General features: G+C 47.6%; 1 protein-coding gene across 3 annotated transcripts in view; it reads left to right on the forward strand.

Moving 5' to 3' along the window:
* The window catches only part of LOC147900077 (serine/threonine-protein kinase VIK-like), a 295,183-nt gene that overhangs the window by 236,766 nt on the left and 31,908 nt on the right, over window positions 1-26,509 (forward strand). For all 3 annotated transcript variants that reach the window (XM_087377415.1, XM_087377414.1, XM_087377416.1), the window contains one exon: window positions 6,970-7,055. In XM_087377415.1, the coding sequence (XP_087233541.1) occupies window positions 6,970-7,055 (86 nt within the window). The remainder of the gene's footprint in view (window positions 1-6,969; window positions 7,056-26,509) is intronic.

The following is a 26,509-nucleotide window of genomic DNA, read 5'->3' on the forward strand; positions in this document are numbered from 1 at the left end:
CTTCTGACTGTAGATCCTGATTCACAAGCCATAGATGATGCTAGACAGGTTGTTTGGCAGCATATTCCTATGTTGGTGGATCGAGGTATGAGAGCCTCACTTGATGCACACTTCACGTTCAGGACTTCTCTTACTGCCCTTCATAAGGGTACTTGTCCAGGGTTAGATGGACTTACACCCTCTTTTTTTATTATTTTTGGGGATCAAATTGGGGATTATATCACCTTAGCCCTGCAGGATGTTTGGGACTCGAGTGAGATGCCAGACTCACTCTCAGAGGGTCTCATTCATCTTATCCCAAAAGGAGGTTGCAGAAATTTAGTGTCTCAGTGGAGACCGATGACCTTACTGGGCACTTTGTATAAGATCTTGGCAAAAGCCATCAGCCTGCAATTGCAGCCCATCCTGCTAGATCTTATACATGACACACAGACAGGCTTTGTCCATGGCAAAAGCATTTTTTATAACATATTGAGGCTTCTGAGTGGGCTATGGATGAGGGCCATAGACTGGCAATTCTACTTCTGGACTTTGAAAAAGCATATGACAGGGTAGATTGGGGTTTTCTAGAGGGAACCCTTCTTTGCTTTGGATTTTCAGATTTGTGGATTGGAGGGGTTTCTGCTCTTTATAGGTCAGCCCATATCCAGGTACTCATTGGTAGAGTCAGGGGAGACAGGTTTCAGATTTCTAGATCAGTCTGCCAGGGATGCCCTCTAGCCCCCTTTCTATTCTTATTTGTGGCTGAAGCTATGAGCCTCTATATTAGAGCTCAAGCTTTTGTGGAGTGGATTAGACGGCACGTCAGATGTGATAGCCAGGGTGGCTTGGGAGACTGTTATTCTACCCACTGAGGAAGGGGGTCTGAATATTATTGATCCACACTTGCAGTGTAGAGCCTTGCTCTACAAGATGGTGGTGAGAGGTTTAATGCCTGGTCAGGAGCCATGGAAGAATTTTTTTTTACGCAGTATACAGACATGCACACCTTCTCAGGGAGGAGATTGGACTCTTCGGAGAGTTCCACCCTCCTCTCGTGAAGAAATTGACAAGCAGCCCATCATGTGGAATGATTGCATACTAGATGAGCATGGCAGATCAGTGGGCATGTCACATTACATGCAATGGTCTAGATGGGAGTTGGGCCCTGCATCAATGGTGGGTGCTTGGAAAGCTTTCAGGATGCTTCCAGAGGATCAAAGAGTTCATTAAGTTAGTCACCTCACAGGAAGTGCAGCCAGGATGCAGCAAATAGATGCAGCCATATGAGTGGAGTGGATGGATACAGACCATTTGCCTATCTCGTAGTCCACCTGGTTGGGGGCTTTTATGAGGACATGTATCCCTCTACAGGTTATAGCCTTGCGGGATGCACATGAGGATACCCTTGTCTTTCAGGTTCATGCAGGAGGCAGACTCCACAAATCTTCAGAGGACATTCTCTTGGAGGCTCCTTTTCAGCCTGCCAGGATTGTAGGATACATGGAGATGGGTAGAGACTCATAGTGGTATTTTGATCTAGACCCCGTTCTCCTAGCTCTTGGATCTTGGAGGCTTTGGTTGTATGGAGATTTCCCTATTAGATCCTTGCAGTGGGATCCAGGGGAATGGGAGTGGATAGATGCAGGGCACCAAGAGAAGAGCATCCCCTTCTTTCATCACACGGTTAGAAATGCCAGGAGATTCCAGCTCAGTTGTAGAGGTTGGAGGCCCTCTAGAGCTCCTCATTGGGATACTTTTCAGATTTTTGCAGAGATGCAGAAAAACTTTTGGAGGACACTTTGGAAATCCCTCAGGAATAGGAAAATCACGTTATTCATTTGGCTTACTATTCATGGAGGGATTACAGTGAACCTGTGGAGATCTAGGTTTGGGGCTGACCCTACATGTCCTCGATGCCACTCAGCGATTGAGTCAGTGCAGCACTGCCTTTGGAGTGCACTCAGGCGAGGACGATTTGGAAGGGTGTTGCTAGGATACTTTGCATTTTTCATAGAGCACCCTTCTTCCTGACCTGGGGATCAGTTGCTTGGTTGTCACTCACTGGTCCACAGGCTTTCTTCTAGGAGGGCTGTATTCCTACAAGTTTGGAGGGGTTCTCCCCTTTTCTCGGAGGGTTCTACAAGATTGAGATGGCACTATCAGCCCCAATCCTTTCCTTTTGGCTTTTGAGCTTGTCATGCATTGCATGGTGTATCCTGTATGGAGCTTGCTCTAACAGTTTTCTTTAATACTTAATAGAAGTCTTTTTTTGGAAAAAAAAAAAAATGCTTTCCATATTTTAGAAAAGTGAAAATCAAACTCACATTTTCCTTTTAAGGACTCTACGAAATCATTCTTTTTTTTTTTTCAAGAAAGAGACTTCTATTAAGTAAGAGAAAAAACCCGCGAGAGCAAGCTCAAAGCAGAATACATCATGAAATCATGAGGATAAATAAAAAAACCCCCTCCGAGTGAGGTGGAAAACAACCAAGGCTGAGGCTGAAAGTGCCACCTCAACCCTGTAGTAGTCTTAGAGAAGAAAGGAGAATCCTTCCATTCCCTTAAGAAAGAAGCCCTCCTAGCTGAGGCTGCACGGGAGTCTCCCTGCATACCCGTCCATACGGCCATCAAAGTATGTACGGTGTCTGTCCAGATACTAGCCAATGTGTGCGAAGGATGAACCTGAGTACCCTCCAAAGCCTTTGTGCATCTGGCTCTCCAGATATGCGAGGATGCTATGCTCGCTAGAATCTCCCAAGAAGTATCCACAAAGGCATGTACAGCTGTAAAAGGAAGGTGTGGTACCACATTCAACGAACAGGACTCAGTCTAATGACGTCGAACCGAAATGGCCCGAGAGGAGTCAAATCTCTCATAGAATACTTGAGGCCCTGTAAGAGAAAGCCAAGCCACTGAGCCCCATGTCATAAAGAATGGGGAGTGGGCAAAGTGACTGAAAATCCTGGCTACCCCCATCCAAATCATCCTCGCCTGTCTGCAATCCCATAAGCAATGCTGAATAGTCTCTGAAGCAAAGAGGCAAGTAGGGCAAGTAGGGTCGGCTCCGAACCTGGACCTCCAAAGGTTCACTGCAATCCCACCATGGATGGAGAGCCAAAAGAAGATAGTGATCTTTCTATTCCTGTGGGATTTCCAGAGTCTCCTCCAGAAGCACCTCTGCAGATCCGCAATGATATCAAATGTCTCCCAATGAGGAACTCTGGAAGGTCTCCAACCTCTACTACTGAGCTGAAATCTCCTGGCATTACTGACCGTGTAACGAAAGAAGGGGATGCTCTTCTCTCGATGCCCTGCATCAATCCACTCCCACTCTCCGGTGTCCCACTGCAAATACCTGATGGGAACTCCCCCATAGAGCTAGAGCCTCCAAGACCCGGTGGAGAGTAGTCGGGGGTCTGGGTCTAGGAACCACTCTGAATCTGATCCCTGCACCAAAAGACCTACAACCTTGATAGGCTGAAAAGCAGACTCAAGCAAGATGTCCTCTGTGGACCTGAGCAATCTACCACCATCTGGGACACTAAAAACTAAAGCATCCTCCTGTGCATCTCGAAAGGCCAAAACTTGAAGCAAAACACCGCCTCTCGTAAAAGTACCTGCCCAAGTGGAGGAAGTGAGTGGCATATCATCTGTGTCTACCTCTACGAAATCATTCTAGAATTGAGTAAAACTGAATTCATTAACAATTGGAATTCGGCTTAGGGAGTATGCTACCACATTGAACTTCCCTTTCCTATATGTCAATTGGATATGTCAATTGGATATGAAACTCTTGCATTATTTCAGCCCATCTAGCTTTTCTTCCTTTAAGCTCTTACTGATTGTTGAGTCAGTTTGGTGTGTTCTAGTATGAGTTCAAGCCTAGTGTATCCTATGGCTGCCATGTGTCACATTGGGAGTTATCCCATATGCATAGGTGTTCATATGTGTGTGTATGCTCTTATATAAGAGTTGTACTTGTCTAGTGTCAAATCAATCAAAAAACAAGCTACAAGCTCTTTGGTCTACATGTGAGTACTCTCATTTTTGTTCATTGCTCGTCATTTCATTTCATTATGTCTCCTTTTGAGTATCACCTCCTCTCTCCGTAGCCTACCCTCTCTCTCTCTCTCCCTCTCTCCACCATGTTCCTTCATGTGGTATCAGAGCCACTCTCCTACCTTTTCACCTAGCTCAACCTAGAGGATGAGGGAGGCCCGCAAATGGAAGCTACCCTCTCCCTCCAAGGTAGAGCTGCCCTCCCCTTTCCTTAGCCTCTCCATTGAAGTCCGATGCTGTTCCAGCCCGCCATCACTCTGATCTTGTACTCGAACTGTCTCTTCAGCGATTGCCGCACCTTCTCTTTGTTGGTCCAGCCTTCTGGAGAGCTTTTGGATGAGTTTCATTGTGAGAATCGCTTGCTGAAACAAGAAAACAGCTTTTCGATTGGGTGGTTTTGATCACCTCCAAATTTTCTTGCATATTTGCAGTCACTACAGCAGGGCGCCTCATCCTGGTGCAAAAGCCCCTTCAAAATCAGCTCCCATCCTCAAAACCACTGTTGGTATTGCCAAAACCACGTCCAGTTTTAGGGTTCCAGCCATCTTTTTTGGACGTTTTCTGATTTAGAACTGGTCGTCCTACTGAGGAGAAGCTTATCCAATACTCACAGCAAGTTTCCAGGTTCATTTTGTGCTGAAATCTGTGAAAAACTGTCAAAACTGTGATTTTTGACCTAAAAATCGACTTTTGCAATTTTAGCCCAGATTTTCAGTATTTTTTGGAGATTTTGGCATATTTAGCCTTTGATGCACTAGGGCTTACAGTTCTGCATGTTTCTGAGAAAATATCAGAAACCCTAATTTCAAAAATTAGGGCTTTTCTGATTCTTTGATTCCTACAGTTGTATTACAGCCTCCTCTATGTAAAACTCTTGAGGCTTGCCAAGAAATTTTGTAAAATTGTCACTATTTTGTAACGTTTGTTCAGGGACATTGTACAATCAAGTGAAGTTACTCGACTTTTGTAACTCCTTCCGGCACATTGAGAGTCGTGACATGATCTCCCTTGGTAGCTGCTCCTTTGGCCATCATCGACACATCATTCGAGGGCATTCTTGCCTGGTTCTTCACCGACATACCTCTTTGCATCAGGATGTGCACACTCTTGTGCGGTAGATAATGGGTTCTCTGCCCTTGCTATGCATAAAATGAATGAAATCTTTTATATTTTTTATATGGAGTTAAAGGTTCTCTGCCTTGAGTAGTCCCTCTAAAATGAATGTTTGGAGCGTCAATAAAGGTCCTCTGCCTTGGATTGTCCTCCTAAAATGATGTATTTTCTCTTATATGTTTGGTGTCTGACTCCATGTTCCTAGTTAGTCCCTGGAGTCAAGAGGGGGATGTATTGTAGGAGCCATGTATTGGCATTGATAGGGTCCAGTTATCAAGCCTGGCATATGAGTTTCAGTATGTTGGTGCATTGGTCTTCTAGACCTCTGAGTTGTTCATGCATCCATGCTGAGACATGAGCCTCTGAGTCATGTTTGGGACGTAAAGCCATGTGAGTACTCAGTCCAGACCTCTGAACCATGCTCAGACTTCAGCCTCTAAGTTGGCATGAGAGCCATGTCTAGTTCAGACATTGCACAGTTTAGTAGTTCTCTCACTGTCATGTTTTGTCCTTGGTTCCATTCCAGTAGTCTCTCACCTTGCCTTCATGGGGGGATGTTAGAATATGAAGCCAAGTTGAGTCAGTTTGGTGTATTCTAGTATGTGTTCTAGCCTAGTGTGTCCTATGGATGCCATGTGTCACATTGGGAGCTATCCCATATGCATAGGTGTTCATATGTGCGTGTGTGCTCTTATATAAGAGTTGTACTTGTCTAGTGTCAAATCAATCAAGTATCAAGGTACAAGCTCTTTGGTCTACATGTGAGTACTCTCATTTTTGTTCATTGCTCATCATTTCATTTCCATTTCATTATGTCTCCTTTTGAGTATCACTTCCTCTCTTCGTAGCCTACCCTCTCTTTCCCTCTCTCCACCATGTTCCTTCATATAGCATACAGTTTCTTCTCATATGCTGAGTAATTCCATTGGGCACAGTCTAACTTTTTGCTTTCAAAAGCCATTGGTCGACCCTTTTGTAAACGTACCACTCCAATAGCAAAACCACTAGCGTCTGTTTTGACCACGAATGGTTCATTGGGATCCACTACCTTTAAGACAGGAGCAAATGCTACAACGGCTTTTAACTTCTCAAAACTATTCTTTTGAGGTTTATCTCATATTAAGGTAACTTCCCTTCCTCTTAAAGTGGTCTGTCGTCGGAACAGCAATCCTAGCATAGTCTCGGATGAATATCCTATAAAAGGATTGGAGTCAGCCAGTGAGCTGCTGCTCCTTCCCAATCTGTAATGCCCTCCTCCCTCACCTCAGCCATATGGCCCCCCTCAATTGTCAGGTTTTTCATTTGTCTAGACTTTTGAAGGGGAGGTTCTTGTCAAGTTTTTCATTTGCCCTGACTTTTGGAGTGTTATTTTACCTTAGTTTTTTCATGCTCTGTATATGATGTATCTATGCCTTGAGTTTGTTTTTTTAGCTGTTTCTTTCATACTTAGAATTCTGTTTCTTTCATACTTAATAGAATTCTATTTCAAGCAAAAAAAAGAAGTGGATACATCCTATTATGGAAGTATCTCATTAGACTGAAAAGAGAGATGTGGGTGAATCGTGTTGTTCTTATGATCTCCTTCACTTAAAGTTTTTTGTTATTTTCTTTGAAAGAACTTTGAGAAACCCTATGGGTGGGCTGTCCGGAGGGTTGAGATGATTGTGTTTGGTTGTGATATGGACCATAGTAGAACATTTCAATGCCCACTTTCTATTTGTCTTAAGGATAGTTCTATAGCAAGTATCGATTTTCTATTAAAGTTTCATGTGGTTTTTTTCCTCATTAAAAAGTTATTCTCATGCCAATGAGCAGATCACTACATGGCTCCAGAGGTCTTTCGTGGAGAAAATTATGACAAGAGTGTTGATGTTTTCTCGTTTGGCATCATCGTTGCAGAGGTATGTATATATCACACCCATGATTACACCACTCTAGTTGATACAAGGATCAATTAAATCATCTGCACGGTTTCAAATGACAGGAGTGTTGAAACTTTTTATTTTTATTTTTATTTTCAAAAAAGAGACTTCTATTAAGTAAGAAAGAAACCCGCTAGAGCAAGCTCTATGCGGAAATACACCATGCTAACCATGTAATAAAAACACCTTAGAGGAATGAGGTAGAAAGAAACCAAGGCTGAGGCTGAAAATGCCATCTCAACCCTGTAGAAGTCTCAGCAAAGAAGGGAGACTCTCTCCAATCTCTGAGAAAAGTAACTCTCCTGGAGGAGGCTGCTCGAGATGATCCTTGCATGGTCACCCAAATGGCCATTAGAGTGTGTATCGTATCTGTCCAAGTACTGGCCAAGATCTTAGAAGGGTGAACCTAAGAACCCTCCAAAGCCTCAATGCATCTAGCTCTCCAAATGTGCCATGCTGCAATGCTAGCTAGGATCTCCCATGGAGAGTCGACCGAGGATTGAGCAGCCCTAAAAAGATTGGCCGGAACATCCTCTAGAGAGCACGACTCCACAAGGTGTCGTCGGATGTGAAGAGCCCAAGAGGAGTCAAGTCTCTCAAAAAATACATGGGGCCCTGAAAGAGTAAGCCAAGCCACTGATCCCCAGGTCATATAGAAAGGTAGGCGAACGAAAGTGCTGAAAAGTCTTGTAATCCTCTTCCATATGATTCTCGCCTGTCTGCAATCCCATAGGCAGTGCTGTATTGTCTCCAAAGCAGAAAGGCAGCGAGGGCAAGAAGGGTCAGCTCGAACTTGGATCTCCAATGGTTCACTGCTATCCCACCATGAATAAAAAGCCAAAAGAAGAGAGTGATTTTTATATTCCGGTGGGATTTCCAGAGCCTCTGCCAAAAAATTCTCTGCAAGTCAGCAGAAATCTGAAAGTTCTCCCAATGAGGAGCTCTAGTAGGCTTCTAACCCCTAGAGCTGAGCTGGAATTTCTTGGCATTACTGACCGTGTAATGAAAGAAGGGGATGCCCTTCTCTCGGTGCACTTCATCTATCCATTCCCATTCCCCAGGGTCCCACTACAAAAACTTAATTGGGACACCTCCATAGAGCCACAGCCTCCATGAGCCAAGGGCGAGGAGAAGCGGGTCAGGATCCAAGTACCACTGTGAAAGAGAGCCATGCTCCATGAAGCCCACTATCCTGACTGGCTGAAACGGTACCTCCAACAAGATATCGTCAGTGGATCTGGACAGCCTGCCCTCCGAAGAAACATCAAATACTAAGGCATCCTCATGTGGGTCAAGAAAAGCAATCACCTGTAAAGGAACTCCCAATCTGAAAAATGCCCCCTTCCAGGTGGAGCAAGTAATAGGCATGTCATCTGTGTCCACCCAATCCAAGGGCAAGGCTGCATCAATCTGTTGGACTCTCCTTGCACTCCCTCTGAGATTAAGAACCATCTGGTCCTGTTGGTCTGCAGGAAGCTTCCTGAAGGCTTTCCATGCTCCCACTGTAGATGCAGGGCCCCTCTCCCATCTTGGCCACTGCATGTAAGGAGAAGCTCCAAGTGGTCTGCCAAGCTCATCCAAAATCGTGTCATTCCACATGATAGGCTGCCTTTCAATCTCTTCATGGGTGGATGGGGGAATCCTGCGAAGAGTACTCCTGAAGCTGGCCCATGCTTTCAGGATAGCAACCATAAGAGGGGAAGAGGGAGACCTGAGGTGGGCTGTGGTGAAAACCCATCTAGTACTGTGTGTCCAATCCTCTCCTGAAGTGGGCGTGCGAGACTGTATGCATCTGATAAAAAAATCCTTCCAAGGCTCTTGTCCTGGAATAAGCACTCTCACAACGAACTTGCAGAGTAAAGCTCTGCACTGTAGATCTGGGTCGATGATATTCAAACTCCCTTCTCTTGTAGGAAGAATCAAGGTCTCCCAAGCCACCCTGGCTGTAACATCAGTTGTGCCATCTAGACCACTCCATAAAAAGTTTCATACAGGCCTCTTAAGCTGATTGATACAATCCCTAGAGTGGCACCAACAAGAGCATACAAACCATGCTGTGGCTAGAAGAACATGGTTAACCACCACCACCCTGGAGGCCAAGTCAAGTTTGGCTGAGCTCCAGAAAAGGAGCTTTCTTCTGATGCTTTCCAACACCGGAGCAAACTGTTGTGAGGGAGAGATGCCCACCCCAACCTGGCAGCCCAAATATCTGACGGAGAAGCCCCTCTGTACCCAAGTGAAGCCAATATCATTACCCTAATCCGGGGTGTCATCCTCGCAAATCCAAAAACCACTGGATTTATACCAATTAATGTGTGCACCTGCAGCCGTGCAAAACAAATCCAAGGCTGTCCAGAAGGAAGTGAGTGTCGTGGGGGAGGCATCCAAAAAGCCAGCCGTGTCATCTGCCAACTCACTATCCAGGAGCTCTTCTTCCCGGCGGATAGGAAGCCTCAGCCCATAATATCAGCTTGAGATCTAATGTAGATACTCATAGCTTCCGCCACAAACAGAAAAAGAAACGGGGCAAGAGGACATCCCGGGCGGACGGATCTGGAAATCTAAAACCTGTCCCCTCTTACCCCCTCAATGAGCAACTGGCTATGGGCTGATCTGTAGAGAGAGGATACTCCTCTAATCCATGCATTTGAAAAACCAAAGCGAGATAGAGTACCCTCTAAAAAATCCCAATCTACTCTGTCGTAAGCTTTCTGAAAGTCCAAGAGTAGAATGGCCAATCTCTGGCGGCTCTGCATGGCCCATTCTGAGGCCTCCCAAAATGAGAAAATATTATCAAAAATACTTTTGCCATGCACAAACCCTGTCTGTGTGTCATGAATCAAATCTGGAAGAAAAACTTGTAGCCGCAGACTGATGGCTTTCACCAGAATCTTGTAAAAAGTGCCCAAAAGAGTGATGGGTCTCCATTGAGACACAAGATTCCTATTACCCCCCATTTGGGATGAGATGAATGAGACCATCTGTAAGTGAGTCCGGCATCTCACCAGAGTCCCACACGCCCTGCAGGGCTGATGTAATGTGATCACCAATCTGCTCCCAAAAAGTAATAAAAAGGAGGGTCCATCTGAACCTGGGCACTTGCCCTTGTGAAGGGCAAGTAATGCAGTCTTGAATTCTGCATTGGTGAAAGGTGCATCCAGAGAAGCATACATCTCATCCTTCACCAATACAGGGATACACTGCCAAATAACCTCTCTGGCATCATCAATGGCCTGTGTGCCTGGATCTGCAGTAAAAAGGGATGGAAAAAAATCTGAAGCTACACGCATGACAGCATCAGGATCTGACTGTAACACCCCGTCTGAGTCAACAAGCTGCGAAACACTATCTCTACTATGTCTGGGCCCATGAGTAGAGAAAAAGTGTTTGTTGATCCTGCCACCCATTTGAATCCAAAAGGATTCCCATGCATGAAAGGCATACTCTGCTCTCTGATCCAACAATGTCTGCAAATGAGCCCTTGTTGCAGCAAGGCGCTCCTAAATCCAAGCATCTCTGGGCCTCTTTTGCTCTTCCCTTTGAAGGGACGCTAACTGCTGGCGTATACCAATCTCACATCTGAGAATCTCACGTCTCCTAGAATCAACGACTGTATGATAATAGTCACTAATTCCGAATAAGGCTACAGCTACCTGAGATGGATGGACAGCTCCACCCTGTATGTGAGAAACCCAAATCTGTAAAATATCCTCCGTGAGGCTCTCCTCTGCATAAAAAGCATCCAGAATCCTGACACTGGCAGAGCGTCCTCTCTGATGAGGCTCAAGAATATGCAACACCACTGGAAAATGATCTGAGGTGGAAACCCCAGTAGAAATGCATAACAGATCCTCCTCTGTCAAGTGCTCAATCGTCTACATAAAATCTATCAATCCGTGCATGAATGGGCATGTGTATTCTCTTGTTCGACCAAGAGTACAGGAGTGACTGTGGCATAATATGAAAGGCATCATCCAACCAAGTGTCTCTGCCACTGAACTGAAAGAGAAAGGCATCCCAGGCTGCCCTCTCCAAAGAATGAATTCCACCCTGTCTGCCTCCCTTTTTGTTTGAAGGCAACTCAACCATGTTGAAGTCGCCACCAATGATCCAAGAATCTGCAATGGGGGCCCAAGAGAGTAACTCCTTCCAAAAGGAGATCCGCTCCCCTCTGTTGTTGGGAGCATAAAGATTGAGAAGACCAATCTTACGCCCTCCAATCAAAGTAATGATCCATTGAGCTCTAGAAGGGGAGATAATACCATGACCAGTAACCAAGGGGAGAATAGAAAGAGAGACCGAAATGCAAGTACCTCCCCTTGTGCCCATAGCAGGCGACCAGAAGGTATGTCCTGAAAGCAGTTTGCCAGACTTAGAGCAATCACTGGCATCCAGCTTGTGTTCCTGGATAAAAAGGATATCAATAGCACCTCCAGTGACGCCTGGATGAAGCTAGTTCCGGATCAGCTGCCTACGGTGACGGTGTGGAACTCCGCCTAGGCCCTGTATGTTCCAGCTGACTATCCTCATCGACAGGAGGATGCTGGATGGAAAGGCTTACCCGACCTAGTAGAGGAGACCAGCTTCCTTTGGGCCGAAACACTCTTACTGAGGGCAGGAAACTCAACAGGTGAAAGGATCCCCACACCCGCTGAAAGGTAGGCCCTGTCAGAAGGAATACCAATGATCGGGTCCCCTAAGGTGGAGGGCGCAAACTCCTCATCATCCATGGAAGTCGCCGAATCTGCCAGTGCCGAAAAAGAATTCCTGATAAGCAAGTCTGGTCGAGGAGTGCGAATAAAGACCTGCACTCGTGGAAGATGGAGGAGAAGGACCTGCCAGGCCTTTATCAGCAGAATTGGAGCTGGGGGTTGAGGAGGCCTGTGGCTGGGGTGAAGAGGTTGAGGAGCCCTCATCTGCGCCTGCACTTTCTCGGTTGTCCTGACTGTGGCAGGAACAGTCTATGGGGAAGAAGTACCTGTAGTCCCCTTGTGGTCAGAAACCAAGGGGTCAGAGACCAAAGTGACTGGGGCTGGTGGATCTAAAGGCCCCTCCTGATGTGGAACTGTAGTGTCTGGGGTTGCAGCAACATCCACCTCTGGAGTCTAGAAGGCGTCTGTCTGAACAGGATCAAAAGTCTCCTCCTGAGGTAAGGGAGCTGCTCTGATAGCTCTCCATCGTGGTATCGGGTGTGCTGCGGGCATTCGGCGCCCTGTTGCCCCTGGTGGTCCTGGGGTGCGCGAAGCAGGGCGCCCTGTTGCTCTTGGTGGTCCTGGAGTGCGTGGTACAGAGTGCTGGGGAGGTGCAATCGTGGTAGTACGTGAAGGAGCCGCACCAGAAGACCTCTTGGGTCTTTTTCTCTTCCTTGGGCAGTCTCTAGGAAAGTGCCCAAGGGTCCTGCAAATCCTGCACCGGTCCTGTCTACCTAAAATCTCGACTCTCTGTCGAAAGAGAGAGCCGTCTGGACGCTGAAGCATAATGTGGTCATTTGAGATGTTAGGGTCAGAGACAATGACCCTAACACGAGGCACCCCGTCTGCACTAACTACCTCTGCCAAGGAAGAAGGCATGCCAGGAAGGGAGGGGATCTCCATGACCACTCCGATTGTGGCTCCAATAGTGGCAAGCAGTCGATGGTAGACCTGAGGAAGACCAGGAAACCTAATGAACAGTGATGTGACCTGCTTGTCCTCCTCGACCAGATCGAAGCCCAAGGTGTAGGGCAAAAGAAAGATCCTCCTCGAACCCAAAGCCAGGGGATTAGCTTTGAGAACAAGGGTTGTGGACTCGTGGGAGTCGAAAACCACTTGGAAGAATCCACGTCCCAAAAGTCAAATATCCCTGAGGTGAGGGGCGAGGTCTCTTGGTAACGCCGCCAACATCCAGTCTCTAGCCTGTGATCTGGAAGGGTGTGACCCAAAGATGCGGGCGAAAAGTGATGTGGAGTCCTCTAATTCCACATCTTTCTTGAGCTGCTGCAGCTCGTCTTCTGAAAAAATGACGGTTCTCGCGGCTGGTGCAAGTGGACGGAGATTGGCTGAATGGGGATCCATTTGCCAATCGATGTGAAAAGGCTGATTCCAACATTGAAAAAGCTCCGTCCGTGAAACTACTGCCCAGGACGCCCTGAACGCGGGCGCAGGAAGAAGGAGAAAGAGAGGGTAGGAGAGAGGGGAAGGGAAGGGAAAGAGAGGGGCAGGAAGAAGGAGAAAGAGAGGGGAGGAGAGAGGGGAGACGGAGGTAGGCTGAGGGGGAGGCGTGGGGAGCTGAGTTAGGAAGGAAGGGGGCGGGGAGGGAGAGGGAGGAGGTTTTTTTTTTTTTTTTTTTTTGGTTTTCCGGAGGGGTCACCTTGGGGGGGAGAGCAGCGTGGGGGGGGAGAGCGTGGGGGAGGGAGGGGGGCGGGGGAGGAGAAGGGGGCGGGGGGGCTGGCGGGGGAGAGGGAGGGCGGAGGAGAAGGGGGCAGCGGGGAGGGGGAGGGCAAGGGAGGGGGCAGGGGAGGAGAAGGGGGCGGGGGGGCTGGCGGGGGAGAGGGAGGGCGGAGGAGAAGGGGGCAGCGGGGGAGGGGAGAGGAGAAAGGGGCAGCGGGGAGGGGGGCAGAGGGGGGGGGGTGGCGAGGGAGAGGGATGACGGGGGAGGGGACGGGGGAGGAGAAGGGGGGTGGTAGGGCTGACGGGTGGGGGAGAGGTTGGGCGGGGAGGGAGAGGTAGGGGGTAGCGGGGGGGGGGGAGAGGGAGGGCAGGGAGGAGGAAGGGGAGAGGGAGGGTGAGGGAGGAGGGAGAGGGGGCTGGCAAGAGGGGAGGGAGAGGAGGAGCAGCGAGGGGGTGAGAGGGGGGGGCAGCGAGGGAGAGGGAGAGGGAGAGGGGGCTGGCTGAGAGAGGGAGAGGGGGGGTCAGTAGCTCACGGGGAGGAGCAGCAGCTCAACATTTTTGTATTGGAGCTAAGATAGACGGCAAAATGAAACTTTTTATTTTAAAACTTACACCAAAGAGACTTCTATTAAATATGAAAGAACCTCCAAGAGCAAAGCTCAATGGACAAATACATCATGCAACGCATGAGAAAATAAAGCAAAATCAAAATCAAGCTCCTATTATATAACAAGAAAATAAACGAAGTTAGGATGATAGTGCCACCTCAACCGTGTGGGACATTTGAGACAAATGGGGAGCTGCTCCACTCCCTCAAGAAAACATTCCTCCTGATAGAGGCTGCTCGTGAAGATCCGTGCATAGTCCCCCAAATGGTTACGAGAGTATGTAGCATGCCTGCCCAAATATTAGCCAATGTATATGCAGGGTGGATGTGGGAACCAACCTCTATACATCTAGATCTCCATAAATGCTAGGCTAATATGCTCTTGAGAATCTCCCAAGTATCCACAGATCGATGCGTAGATCTATACAAAGAGCAAGGAACCTCATCCCAATAACATAAATCAATCAAATGTTGTCGAATCAAAAGAGCTGAATAAGAGTCATGTCTCTCATAGAACACCTGATGCCGAGAGAGAGAGAGAGAGAGAGAGAGAGAGAGAGAGCCCAGCGAGTTTCTTCAATCTATAGCCTCCCTGGCCGCTGCCCAATAGCATAAATCAACCCTTCTTCGTGAGAAGAAACCCAAACGTAATAACTAGCCGGCAACCAATCAGGAAACAGCAAAAGCAGGCAAAGACAAGCCACCTTCTACCTAGGATCCACAGAAGAAAGGTCACCTTGGCTGGAAAACCCTAGATCCTGCAGAGATAAGCTGATTCCGCCCTGGCACAGCCCAGAAGCAGCCTAGAATAGAACACGCACGCTTGGAAAGATACCAAAACCAGCCACAACACCTAGAAAGCTCCAGAAGTCAGGTCGAAATCTCCTGCAGAGCGTGAAAGCCTTAAAAGGCAAGTCGCCAAACCAGCCTCCCCATGAGGATGAACACAAAGTAGGTAACACTCTAGGGATTGGTTGCTAGGAGCCTTTATGAGATTACGGATCTGACTTAAAAGTTGTGGGACTACATACAAGGGTCAGATGGGGATTCCTTGGTCTTTGATGATCACTCTAGGGGTAGCTTATCTAGATCTATGTGTGATATTCCTATGCATTTCAACCTGTCAAGGTTGTAGGTCATGTGGAATAGTGTTTCTTGGAGTCACGATGGTACCTAGAACCTAACCCAAGTCACATTCCCTTGGGCTCATGGAGACTTTGGTTCCATGGAGGTGTCCCCATAAAAAGTATTTTCAGTGGGGCCCCAAGAAGTGGTAATGGATTGATGTAGGGCACCGAGAGAAGAGCCTCCCCTTCTTTCAATACATGGTTAGTAACGCGAGGAGATTCCAGCTCAGTCTTAAAGGCTAGAAACGCACCAAAACTCCTCATTGGGAGAATTTTCAGATTTCTACTGATCTGCAAAAATCCTTTGGAAGAGACTCTGAAAATTTCTTGGGAATAGAAAATTCACTCTTTTATTTTGGCTTTCTATTCATGCAGGGATTTCCATGCACCACTGGAGGTCAAAGTTTGGGGCAAATTCAAGTTGTCCTTGTTGCCACTCTGCTAATGAGTCTATCTAGCATTGCCTATGGACGTGCAGACTCATCACCTTTATGCGTTCTTCTTTCTTCATGACGTGGGGCTCGGTAGTGGGTGGAACTCTGCGAAGAGTGTTTTTGAAGCAGCCCCAAGCTTTGAGAATAGCAGCCATGAGAGGGGAAGGGGGAGATTTGAGATGGGCTGAAGTAAAGATCCATTTGATGCTGTCCATCCAATCTCCCCCATGAGCTGGGGTTCAAGAATGAATGCTGCGTGAGAAAAAATCTTTCCAAGGCTCCTATCCAGGCATCAATCCACATACTACGAATTTGCAGAGCAAGGCCATACAGTGCAAGTTCAGGTTAATGATATTGAGACCTCCTTCTCTTGTGGGGAGAATGAGGGTCTCCCAAGCTGGCTATAACATCTGAGGTGCCATCTAAACCGCTCCAAGTTCCCAATTGGTCTCTTAAGCTGAGTGATACAACCTCTAGATCTGCACCAACAAGAGCAAACAAACCAGGCAGTGGCCAATAATACCAAGTTCACAACCACAACTCTGGATGCAAGGTCAAGTCTAGCAGAACTCCCAAAGATGAGTTTCCTCTTGATAGTCTCCAACACGGGAGCAAACCGTTGTGCTGAAGAGATGCCCATCCAAACTTGGCATCCCAGGTATTCGACGGAAACTCCCCTCTGAATCCTGGTGAACCCTATGTTGTTCCCCCAGTGTTGTTCCCCCAGTCTGGAGTGTCCTCATCACTGATCTTGGATTTGTTCGAGTTAATGTGTGCACCTGCCACAATGCAAAACAAATCCAATGCCATCCTGAATGAAGTCAGTGTCTGTGGAGTGGCATCCAAAAAAACAGCCCTCTCCTACGAAAAGTTTCTCCTATCAAGAGGAGGGAAATCAACGGGGGTTAGCACACCCACACTTGCTGAAGGGGAAACTCTGTCCACGGATGTCTAAAAGATGTGCTCCTCGAGCGTAGAGGGTACAAACTCCTCCTCTGCCTCAAACTCAGCCAAGTCTGCCAGAACGAAAAATGAGTTTCTTCGAAGTACCTTTGTTGTAGCAGTGTGAAGGAGCCCTGCGGAAGGAGGAGTGGAGCCAATAACCCCCTTACCTCTGTCATATGTAGACAGAGGTGTAGGAGAGGGAGGAGGCAATATCTCGGCATGCTGCATGACCTCATCGTTAAAACTGCCTGACCTCAGCCACGACTTTGGCATTGTTCTCAAGGCACCGGTCTCTGCCAAAAGGTTCTCCCTATGTGAGCAATCTTGCACATGAACACTTGAAGGGGTAGGAGCAGTCTCTTCTGCACATGGAACCAGGACAGGAATGTCTCGTGCCTGAAGAGATGGGTCCGTGGTGCCATCAGTGGTAGTCTGAGCTGGAACTGGCTCCCCAACTCTGACAAGCACCCAACGGGGGATGATCGAAACAGGACGTGCTGACTATCTTGTCCGCGCTAAAGAAGCACCAATACGAGAGGCTAATGGTCCTGGTTGCGCTGAAGAACTACCAAGATGAGAGGCCGGTCCTGGCTGTGAAGACGAAGGTCTAGCAGCGCGTGAAGAGGTAGGAGCTGGTCGTGAGGAAGGTCCAGGTCGGGTGGAGCTATGAGGCGCATCCGTGGATCTTTTAGGTCTTTTTGTCTTTCTTTTCCTTGGGCAATCTCTAGCAAAGTGCCCAAAGGTCCTGCAAATCCTACACTGATCTTGTCTCCCTGCAATCTCGACTCTCTGTCTGAAGAACAAGCCATCTGGACGCTGAAGCATAATGTGGTCATTCGATATGTTAGGGTCAGAGCAATGACCCTAACACGTGGTACCCCATCGGACCTGACTGCCTCTATTGCTGAAGAAGGCATCTTAGGGAGAGGGGGGATCTCGGTAACCATCCCAAAGGCAGCTCCAATGGAATGTAAAAGTCGATGGTCCGCTTGAGGGAGGTCAGGAAATTTGATGAAGAGTGACATCATCCAGCTATCCTCCTCGAGAGCATCAAACCCCAAAGAAAAGGGGTCCAAAAAATCCTCCTGAAGCTCAGTGCTAACGGGCTAGCTTGAAGCACTTTATCTGCTATCTCCGAGGAGTCAAAAACAACTTGGAAGAAACCTTGCCCATGGATGCGAGCAAAGAGTGATGTCGAGCTCTCCTGCTCTGTATCTTTTTTGAGTTGCTGCAACTCGTCTTTTGAAAAAATGATGGTTTTCGCGGCCGGTGGAAGCAGGCAAGGATTGGATGAAGGCTGAGCCATCGTCAATCAAGGTGGAGGACCGCCGACTCGAATACTGTTAAGCTCCGTCCGACTAAAATTGCTACTAGTATAGAGAAAGAGGAGGGAGAGGGTGAAGGCTGAGGGGAGAGAAGGGGATGAAGAAGGCTAAGGGAGGGGGAGAGAGGCTAGGATAGAGGGTAGGAGGGGGTACAAGTAGAGAGAGGAGGAGTAGAGGCTAGGAGGGGGGGAGGGGCTAGGCAAGGAGGTAGGAGTAGAGAGGAGAAGGGGCTAGGCAAGGAGGGAGAGGAGGAGGAGACAGCCCAAGGGGGGTGGAGAGAAGGCCCCCGGGGGGGCAGAAGTGACGCGGGGGAGGAGGAGACCCGCAGGGGGGGGGGAAGAAGTGCGGCGGGGGGGTGAGGAGGATCCGCAGGGGAGGAGAGGGCCTGCGGGGGAGGGAGGTGTTGGCTGGCGGGGAGGAGAAGGCCAGCGGGGAAGTGAGGAGCAGACCAGTGAGGGGAAGCAGGCCGGCAGGGAGAGAAAGGATAGTAGGAGAGGGAGGAGCAAGCCAACGAGGTGGGGGAGCAAGTGCCGAGGAGGGAGAGAGGCAGACGGAGGGGGAAGGTAGAGGAGGGGAAGAGAGGGCAGAACTAGAGGTAGGGGAGACCTAGCAGCAGATGGAGCAGCCAGGGAGGAGCAGCAGTTTCCAATGTTATGGAACCTTTGTCTTTGAGTACTTTATATTACAAGGGAGCTAACCCAGAAAAGCGGGTAAGCTGAAAATGTACATCAGGATAAAATTTCCATGTAAGACCAATATACATCATGATCTATGCATCGTGTTTGTAGACAATCGAAAAGCGATTGTTGCAAAGAACGACAGAAAAAAACAAAAGGAGAGAAAACTGGATCACACACACACACACACATTTATGTATATATATATTGTTATGCGAAATTTTAGTTTGTGTGAAAGGGGCACTTTTGTGTGAGCAGTGTAACGCCTCTACGCTATAAAAGCAGAGGAAGAGGGAGAGTTTTGTGTGCTTTGGGGTGTGGTAGGGAGAGTTGTGTAATTAAGTGTGGGTTGAAGTCAACCATGTTCATTGGGGTAGAGTGGTTAGGTTGTTTAGGGGTCTAAGGCATGATGTAAATGAAATTAGAAGGAGACGTTGATAAGGAAAAAAAAGGAAAGACTGCCAGGAAATTATGTACTTTACCACATCAGTATCATAGCTGATATTTCATAGGGATCAGCAGCAATGTGGGCTCGTAGATGATGAGCTTATGCACCAGGTTACAGAGCATGTGTCGTTGTACTAGGCACCGAGACAAACCCCCCACAAAAACTGACTGAACATGGATCACACAGACTCAGAGAGAACCAAAAGACTACACAGCCCGAAACAGATAAACATAGAACTGAACTTCCCCCCAAAACTCAGAGAACAGTCAGCCTCAGAATACTATGAACCCACAGCCCACACTCCTAATCTTCCACAAGAACAACAGCTCGTAAAGATCATCACAAACCCAATGGAAGACACTTCCAGCAATAGCCCTGTTATCTTCATTTCTCACGAAGAGCTTAGCTCACATTTATAGTGTCACCCGCACAGCCACGTAGCTTCCTCAATCAGAAAACCACAGCCCTTCCATATGATCTTAGCCAGACCACACATTCTCTGCATCAGCTCACGTGCAAAGGATGACAGCTCGCTATCTCTTGAGATCTCCAAAGCCAAGGTCTTCTCAGCGCACACAAGCTCACAAACTCCCTTACGTGAAGATAACCAGCAGCGTCCGCAATAGCCCTTCTCTTCAGTTCGATCTGAATTCACCACTTAGCTGTAACCCTGTCCCTTTGTGCCAAGCATGCAGTCGGAAATCCCCATCCCGACCGTCACGTACGTATACCTTCACGTGATGAGCGCTCAACCTTTTGCTTACGCACGACCTTCCCTTCATCTACGAGACTCTCTCTATCTCTTGTCCAGCCTTCTCTTCAAGGAGCCCCCAAGTGCAACGTAGATCCTTCCAGCATTAACCCGATCAGCTCCCAGCCACCATCTTCACGTAGCTCCAGCTCACAGTCTATAAGCTCCCCTTCATCCATCACGTAGCCACCTTTGCATGAGCAGGATGCCTTCCCAATCAGTCCAGCCGCCTCAGCCTAATTTGCCACCTCATCGGTGACATTTTACCACTCTCAAGACATTTCCCCCAAATCACACACCCAAGCATTAATTGCCCCAAAATCCAACCTTTACGCACACCCTTACCATGCAAGCATTTTATGCTTATTCACCCATAGACTATCATACATAATGAACCGATCCCGACACCTGGAGGACTCACATAATTGATAACCATTGAGGACATCATGATAATAGAAAATGCGACAGAGGGAAAAATACAAATGATAAATATCATGCCCAACCCAAAAACGTAACATTGTAAATACATAGGAAACCATGCTCTGGAGTCTGGGCACCCAACACTGCATCTCATTATATCCCGTCAAGTCCCTGCAAAACATACTTTATTGTCTCAAAAAAGTCCATCATGCTTGTGAAAGAAAAGTCCACAAATACCAAAAGCCCACACCTACCCTAGATGCGCACATCTATGTGCCTACCCACAACTATATACAATGCTCAAAAACTTGATACAGTTTTTGTCCTATCAACGTCTAGAAAATAAGGTTGCAGGAGGACTCTAAAGAAAGGGGGGGAGAATGGGAATGTGGTGGAATGTACAAGGGGGGGAAGGAGAATGGGGATGGAAAGAATTTTTTTTTGGAGGGGTAGATGAAGAATTAAAACGGCTGTTTGGGGTTTTGCTGTAGAGAATGGATTCTCTCTCCTTCCTTCACCCTTGCTTTCCTTAACGTTTTCTTGCGTGCTGCTTGAAAAATTCCGTCACATTTCTGCTGTGTGCGATGAGCATAGAGGCTTGAGGTCATGGGTGGGAGAGGGGAGCTCACAATTGGATGCATATGCTTTGGTCACATAGGGAGAGGCAATACCAGGAAGGAAGTAGTTGAAGTACTATCAAATGAGTCTGCCTGTGGAGGAGGTAATTGTGTGAGAATCTATGAGAAATGATGCAGGCAATGATAGACAAACACTTAATCCTATCTTTTGAGAAACGACATAGGCAGCAATGCGAAGCAATTTACACTTTGCTTTGGATACCGACATAAGTGTGCAGTGTTATCTGTGATATGCCGGCAAGGAACAAACCCATATCGTGCAGGATGAAGGCCATCATGTAGATACCCTTTAATGCGATCAACCACCATTTTAGTGATGATCTTGTAAATAACAGGCATGAAAGTGATAGGCCTCGAATCAGCCAAGGTTTCACATATTTGCTTCTTGAATCTTGGGAAGAAGTTTTACAATCCCTTTTTTCTAGGAATCTGGCATGTGCTGATTTTCCCAAGCAAAATTGATCATGCACAACAAAGTTGATTTTAGGATATCCCAGTTTGCAAGAAAGAATTCAACAATAAGACCATCCCATCTTGGAGATTTCCATTTGCCACAGGGTTTCACCGCATCAAATAATTTTGTTTCAGTGCAGGGACTTTCGAGCTCCAGAGCCTGTGCAAGAGTAACAATGGGTGAGATATGCTGTAACAGTTGGCTCCTTGCTGGAAGAACCTCTTGTTCTGAATCTTATAACAGAGGAGTTCTCTGAGTGTTTTAGGGAAGAACTACCATATGGGTTACCTCCAGAGCGGAAAGTTCAACATAAGATTGAACTGATCCCGGGGGCAGAACCTGTAAACAGACCTCCCTATAGAATGAGTTTTGCTGAAGAAGCGGAGGTGCGTAGGCAACTGGAAGAATACCTCAAGTTGGGGCAGATTCAACCAAGTTTCTCACCTTTTGCTTCGCCAGTGATATTAAAGAGGAAAAAGGATGATACGTTTCGATGCGTACTATTACGTACCTTTTTTCTTCGTTAATTTCCATCATCCTTATCCATGAGACCCTCAATTCCCTAGATAGTTCTCCTTGCCAAATGTCAGCATTTTGGCCTCTCCACTTGGTGCACCATTTTACCCCTCTCTTGGGGCACATTAAAACCCACTTGCCCCTTGGCATTATTGCACATTTAGGTGCACCTAGGCCTTAGCACTCAGAACTATCTAGTCAATGCCATTTCGCCCTCACCTAGGACCTTGGCAGTTACTTCTCTTGACCATTTAATTACGCACATTAACTATTACAAAAGTTGGTCATCTAAGAGAAAATGCCCACCGATCTATCCGAGGTCATGCTATCTCGGCTAGAGCATAACATCATGTGCATCCCGCAAGGCTATAACTTGCAGAGGGATACCTGTCCTTGAAAAAGCCCCCAATTAGGTGGACTCAGAAATAGGCAAATGGTATGTATCCATCCACTCCATTGGTATGGCTGCATCTATCTGCTGCATCCTGGCTGCACTTCCTTTGAGGTGACTAACTGAACGAGCTCTCTGATCCTTTCGAAGCATCCTGAAAGCTTTCCAAGCACCCACCGTGGATGCAGGTCCCAACTCCCATCTAGACCACTGCATATAATGTGACATGTCTAGTGATCTGCCATGCTCATCTAGTATGCAATCATTCCACATGACGGGCTGCCTATCAATTTCTTCACGAAAGGAGGGTGGAACTCTCCGAAGGGTACTTCTGATGCTGTCCCAAGCTTTTAGAATGGCAGCCATGAGAGGGTAAGTAGGAGATCTGAGACTAGCTGACGTAAAGATCCATCTAGGGCTGTCCATCCAATCTCCTTCCTGAGAAGGTGTGCATGCCAGTATACTGCGTAAGAAAAAATCCTTCCAAGGCTTTTGACCAGGCATCAAACCTCTGACCACCATCTTGCAGAGCAGGGCTCTACATTGCAAGTCTGGATCAATAATATTGAGGCTCCCTTCCTCAGTGGGTAGAATAAGAGTCTCCCAAGCCACCCTGGCTATCATATCTGAAGTGCCATCTAATGCACTCCACAAAAAATTCCTCATTGGTCTCTTGAGCTGAGTGATACTGCTTGTAGATCGGCACCAACAAGAGCAAACAAACCAAGTTGTAGCCAACAGTACCTGGTTTACAACCACCACTCTGGATGCAAGGTCAAGTCTAGCCGAACTCCAAAATAGGAGTTTCCTCCTAATGCTCTCCAACACGGGAGCGAACTGCTATGCTGGAGAAATGCCCACCCCAACCTGGCATCCAAGATACCTGACGGAGACACCCCTCTGAATCCAAGTAAAGCCAATATCAGCACCCCAATCTGGAGTGTCCTCATCACTAATCCAGAAACTATTGGATTTGTTCCAGTTAATGTGAGCCCCTGCTGCAATGCAAAATAAATCCAAGGCTGCCTGAGTGTGTGTGAAGTGGCATCCCAAAAAATACCCGTGTCATCTGCCAACTCATTGTCCAGCAACTCCTCTTCCTGTCTCAATGCAAGTCTCAGCCCAAAAATATCAGCTTGAGCTCTAATATAGAGGCTCATAGCTTCAGCCACAAATAAGAATAGAAAGGGGGCTAGAGGGCATCCCTGTCAGACTGATCTGGATATCTGAAACCTATCTCCCCTGACTCCACCAATGAGTACCTGGCTATTGGCTGACCTGTAAAGAGCAAAAACCCCTCTAATCCACAAATCTGAAAATCCAAAGTGAAGGAGGGTTCCTTCTAGAAAACCCCAATCTACCGTGTCATATGGTTTTTCAAAATCCAAGAGTAGAATTGCCAATCTATGGCCCTCATGCATAGCCCACTCAGAAGCCTTCCAAAATGAGAATGTGTTATAAAAAATGCTTCTGCCATGGACAAAGCCTGTCTGTGTGTCATGTATAAGATCTGGCAAGATGGGCTGCAATCGCAGAGGCTGATGGCTTTTGCCAAGATCTTATACAAAGTGCCTCGTAAGGTGATCGGTCTCGACTGAGATACTAAATTTCTGCAACCTCCTTTTGGGATAAGATGAATGAGAACCCTCCGAGAGTGAGTCTGGCACCTCACCTGAGTCCCAAACGCCCTGCAGGGCTGAGGTGATGTAATCCCCAATCTAATCCCCAAAAAAAAAGGAAGGCGTAAGCCCATTTGACCCTGGACAACTACCCTTATGAAGGGCAGTAAGAGCGGTCTTGAACTCTATGTTGGTGAAGCGTGCATCAAGTCAGGCTCTCACACCTCTATCCACCAACATAGGAATATGCTGCCAAATAACCTGTCTAGCATCATCTCTGGCCTGTGAATCAGGATTTGCAGTCAGAAGAGAGGCATAGTAATCTGAAGCAATTCGCATAACGGCATCTGGATGTGTCTGAAGTATCTCGTCTGAGTCAACAAGCTGCAAAACACTCTCTCTACTATGTCTAGGGCCGAGAGTAGAGAAGAACTGCTTGTTGACTCTACCTCCGGATCTGCGCCCAGAAACTTTCTGGCGTGAAAGGCATACTCTGCTCTCTGATCTAAAAGTGTTTGCTGATGAGCCCTTGCTGCAGAGAAAGGCGCTCCTGAATCCAAGCATCTGTAGGCCATTTCTGCTTTGACGGTGAGGAACCCCAATCCGTAGCACTGCCTCTTTGAGGCCCTCCTCTGCGCAGAAGGCATCTAGAATCTCGATACTGGCAGAGCGACCTCTCACCCGAGGCTCTGAAACCACCAAAACAACCGGAAAATGATATGAAGTGGACACCCCAGCGCTAATGCATATTGTCCCACCTCTATCCAATGCCCAATCATCCACATAAAATCTTTCAATCCATGCATGGATAGGCATCCTTACTCTCCTGTTCGACCAAGAAAAGAGAAGAGACTGGGCTGAGTGTGAAAAGCATCATCATACCAAACATCTCTACCACTGAACTAAAAAAGGAAGGCATCCCATGTTGCTCTCTCCATGGAGTGAATGCCACCTTCCCTACCCCCTCTTTTGTCTGAAGGCATTTCAACCATGTTGAAATTACCCCCAATAATCCAAGAATCTGCAATATGTGACCAAGAGAGCAACTCCTTCCAAAGGAGGACACGATCCCCTCTCAAGTTGGGTGTATAAAGGTTAAGGAAGCCAACCTTACGCCCACCAATCTTCAAAATAACCACTGTGCTCTAGAGGGGACTATGACTCCATGTCCAATGACCAAGGGGAGCATCGAAGAAGAGATAGAAATGCAAATGCCTCCCCTGGTGCCCAAGGCAGGTGACCAAAAAGTATGGCCAGAAACAAGCTTACCTGACTTGGCACAATCTCTACCATCCACCTTATGCTCTTGGAGCATAAGGATATCAATGGGGCCACCTGAAACACCTGGATGGATTTGGTTACGAATCAGCTGCCTAGGGCAGTGATGAGGTATACCACCGAGGCCCTGAACATTCCAACTAACGATCCTCATCGACGGGAGGAGGAGGCTGGGTGAAAGGCCCTACCCGACTTGGTGGTGGAGAAAATCCTCTCCTGTGAAATCATCCTCCTGTCAAGCGGAGGGAAATCAACTAGTAAAAGAAAACCAACTCCAGCAGAGGGGGAAACATTGTCCAACAGAATCCCAATAACCGGCTCCCCCAAGGTAGAGGGTACAAACTCCTCTGTCTCAAACTCTGCCAAATGTGTCAGTAATGCAAAAGAGTTTCTGTAGGAGGGAACTGGCATAGGAGTGCGAAGAATCCCTGCACCCAAGGGAGAAGGAGAAAAAACCCCCTTACCTCTATCAAGAGGTGAGGAGTGACTCACCGAGGGAGGGGGCTGATCAAGAACATCAGTGATAGGACCTGAAGAAATGGGTTGCCCCTCTTGATGAGCAGGTGGGGGGACTAGGGCAACCACATCTCCGCGTGTAAGAATATCACCTACCTATGACTGAGAATGGTTTGAGGTGCCTCGTAGAGGTGGCGGAGTGTCAGCAACCCTCACAGGCATCCAATTGGGTACTGATCATACTGTGCGCGTTGAAGAAGAGGGTCCAGGTCTAAGGGCTGGTCCTGAAGGTCCTGGGTGAGAAGGGGAGGTTCTGGCAGCACGTGTAGAAGAAGTAGGACGAGAAGCCAGAATAAACCGTTTGGGCATTTTATTCTTCCTGGACAATCCCTGGCGAAGTGCCTAGGGGTCCTGCAAATCCTGCACTGATCCTGTCTCCCAGCAACCTTGACTCTTTGTCGAAAAAAGGAACCATCTGGTTCCTAAAGCATAATGTAATCATCTGTAATATCAGGGTCAGAGACGATGACCCTTACTCGTGGCACCCCATTTGATTTGACAGACTGTGCCGCTGAAGAGGGCATGCCAGGGAGGGGGGGATCTCTGTGACCAACCCAAAATTAGCTCCTATGGACAGTAAGAGTCGATTGTAGACCTGAGGAAGGCCGGGGAACCTAATGAAAAGTGAGGTAACTTTGCTATCTTCCTCTACTGGATCGAAACCCAAAGTGAAGGGTGTCAAAAAGATCCTTCTGGAGGTCAATGCCAAAGGACTAGCCTTGAGTACTGAACCTGCTGACTCTGGAGAATCAAAAAGCACCTAGAATAACCCTCGTCCGAGCAGACGAACATCGGTGAGGTGCCTTCAAGGTCTCTAGGTAAAGCCGAAAGGATCCAATCCCTAGCATGTTGCATGGAGGGGTGGGAACCGTGGATGCGAGCAAAGAGTGAGGTAGCATACTCCAACTCTGAGTTTGTC

Source organism: Dipteris shenzhenensis, chromosome 7 (genome assembly GCF_047967505.1).
Source record: "Dipteris shenzhenensis isolate YYH24624 ecotype China chromosome 7, Dip_SZ_1.0, whole genome shotgun sequence".
Taxonomy (NCBI): Eukaryota; Viridiplantae; Streptophyta; class Polypodiopsida; order Gleicheniales; family Dipteridaceae; genus Dipteris; species Dipteris shenzhenensis.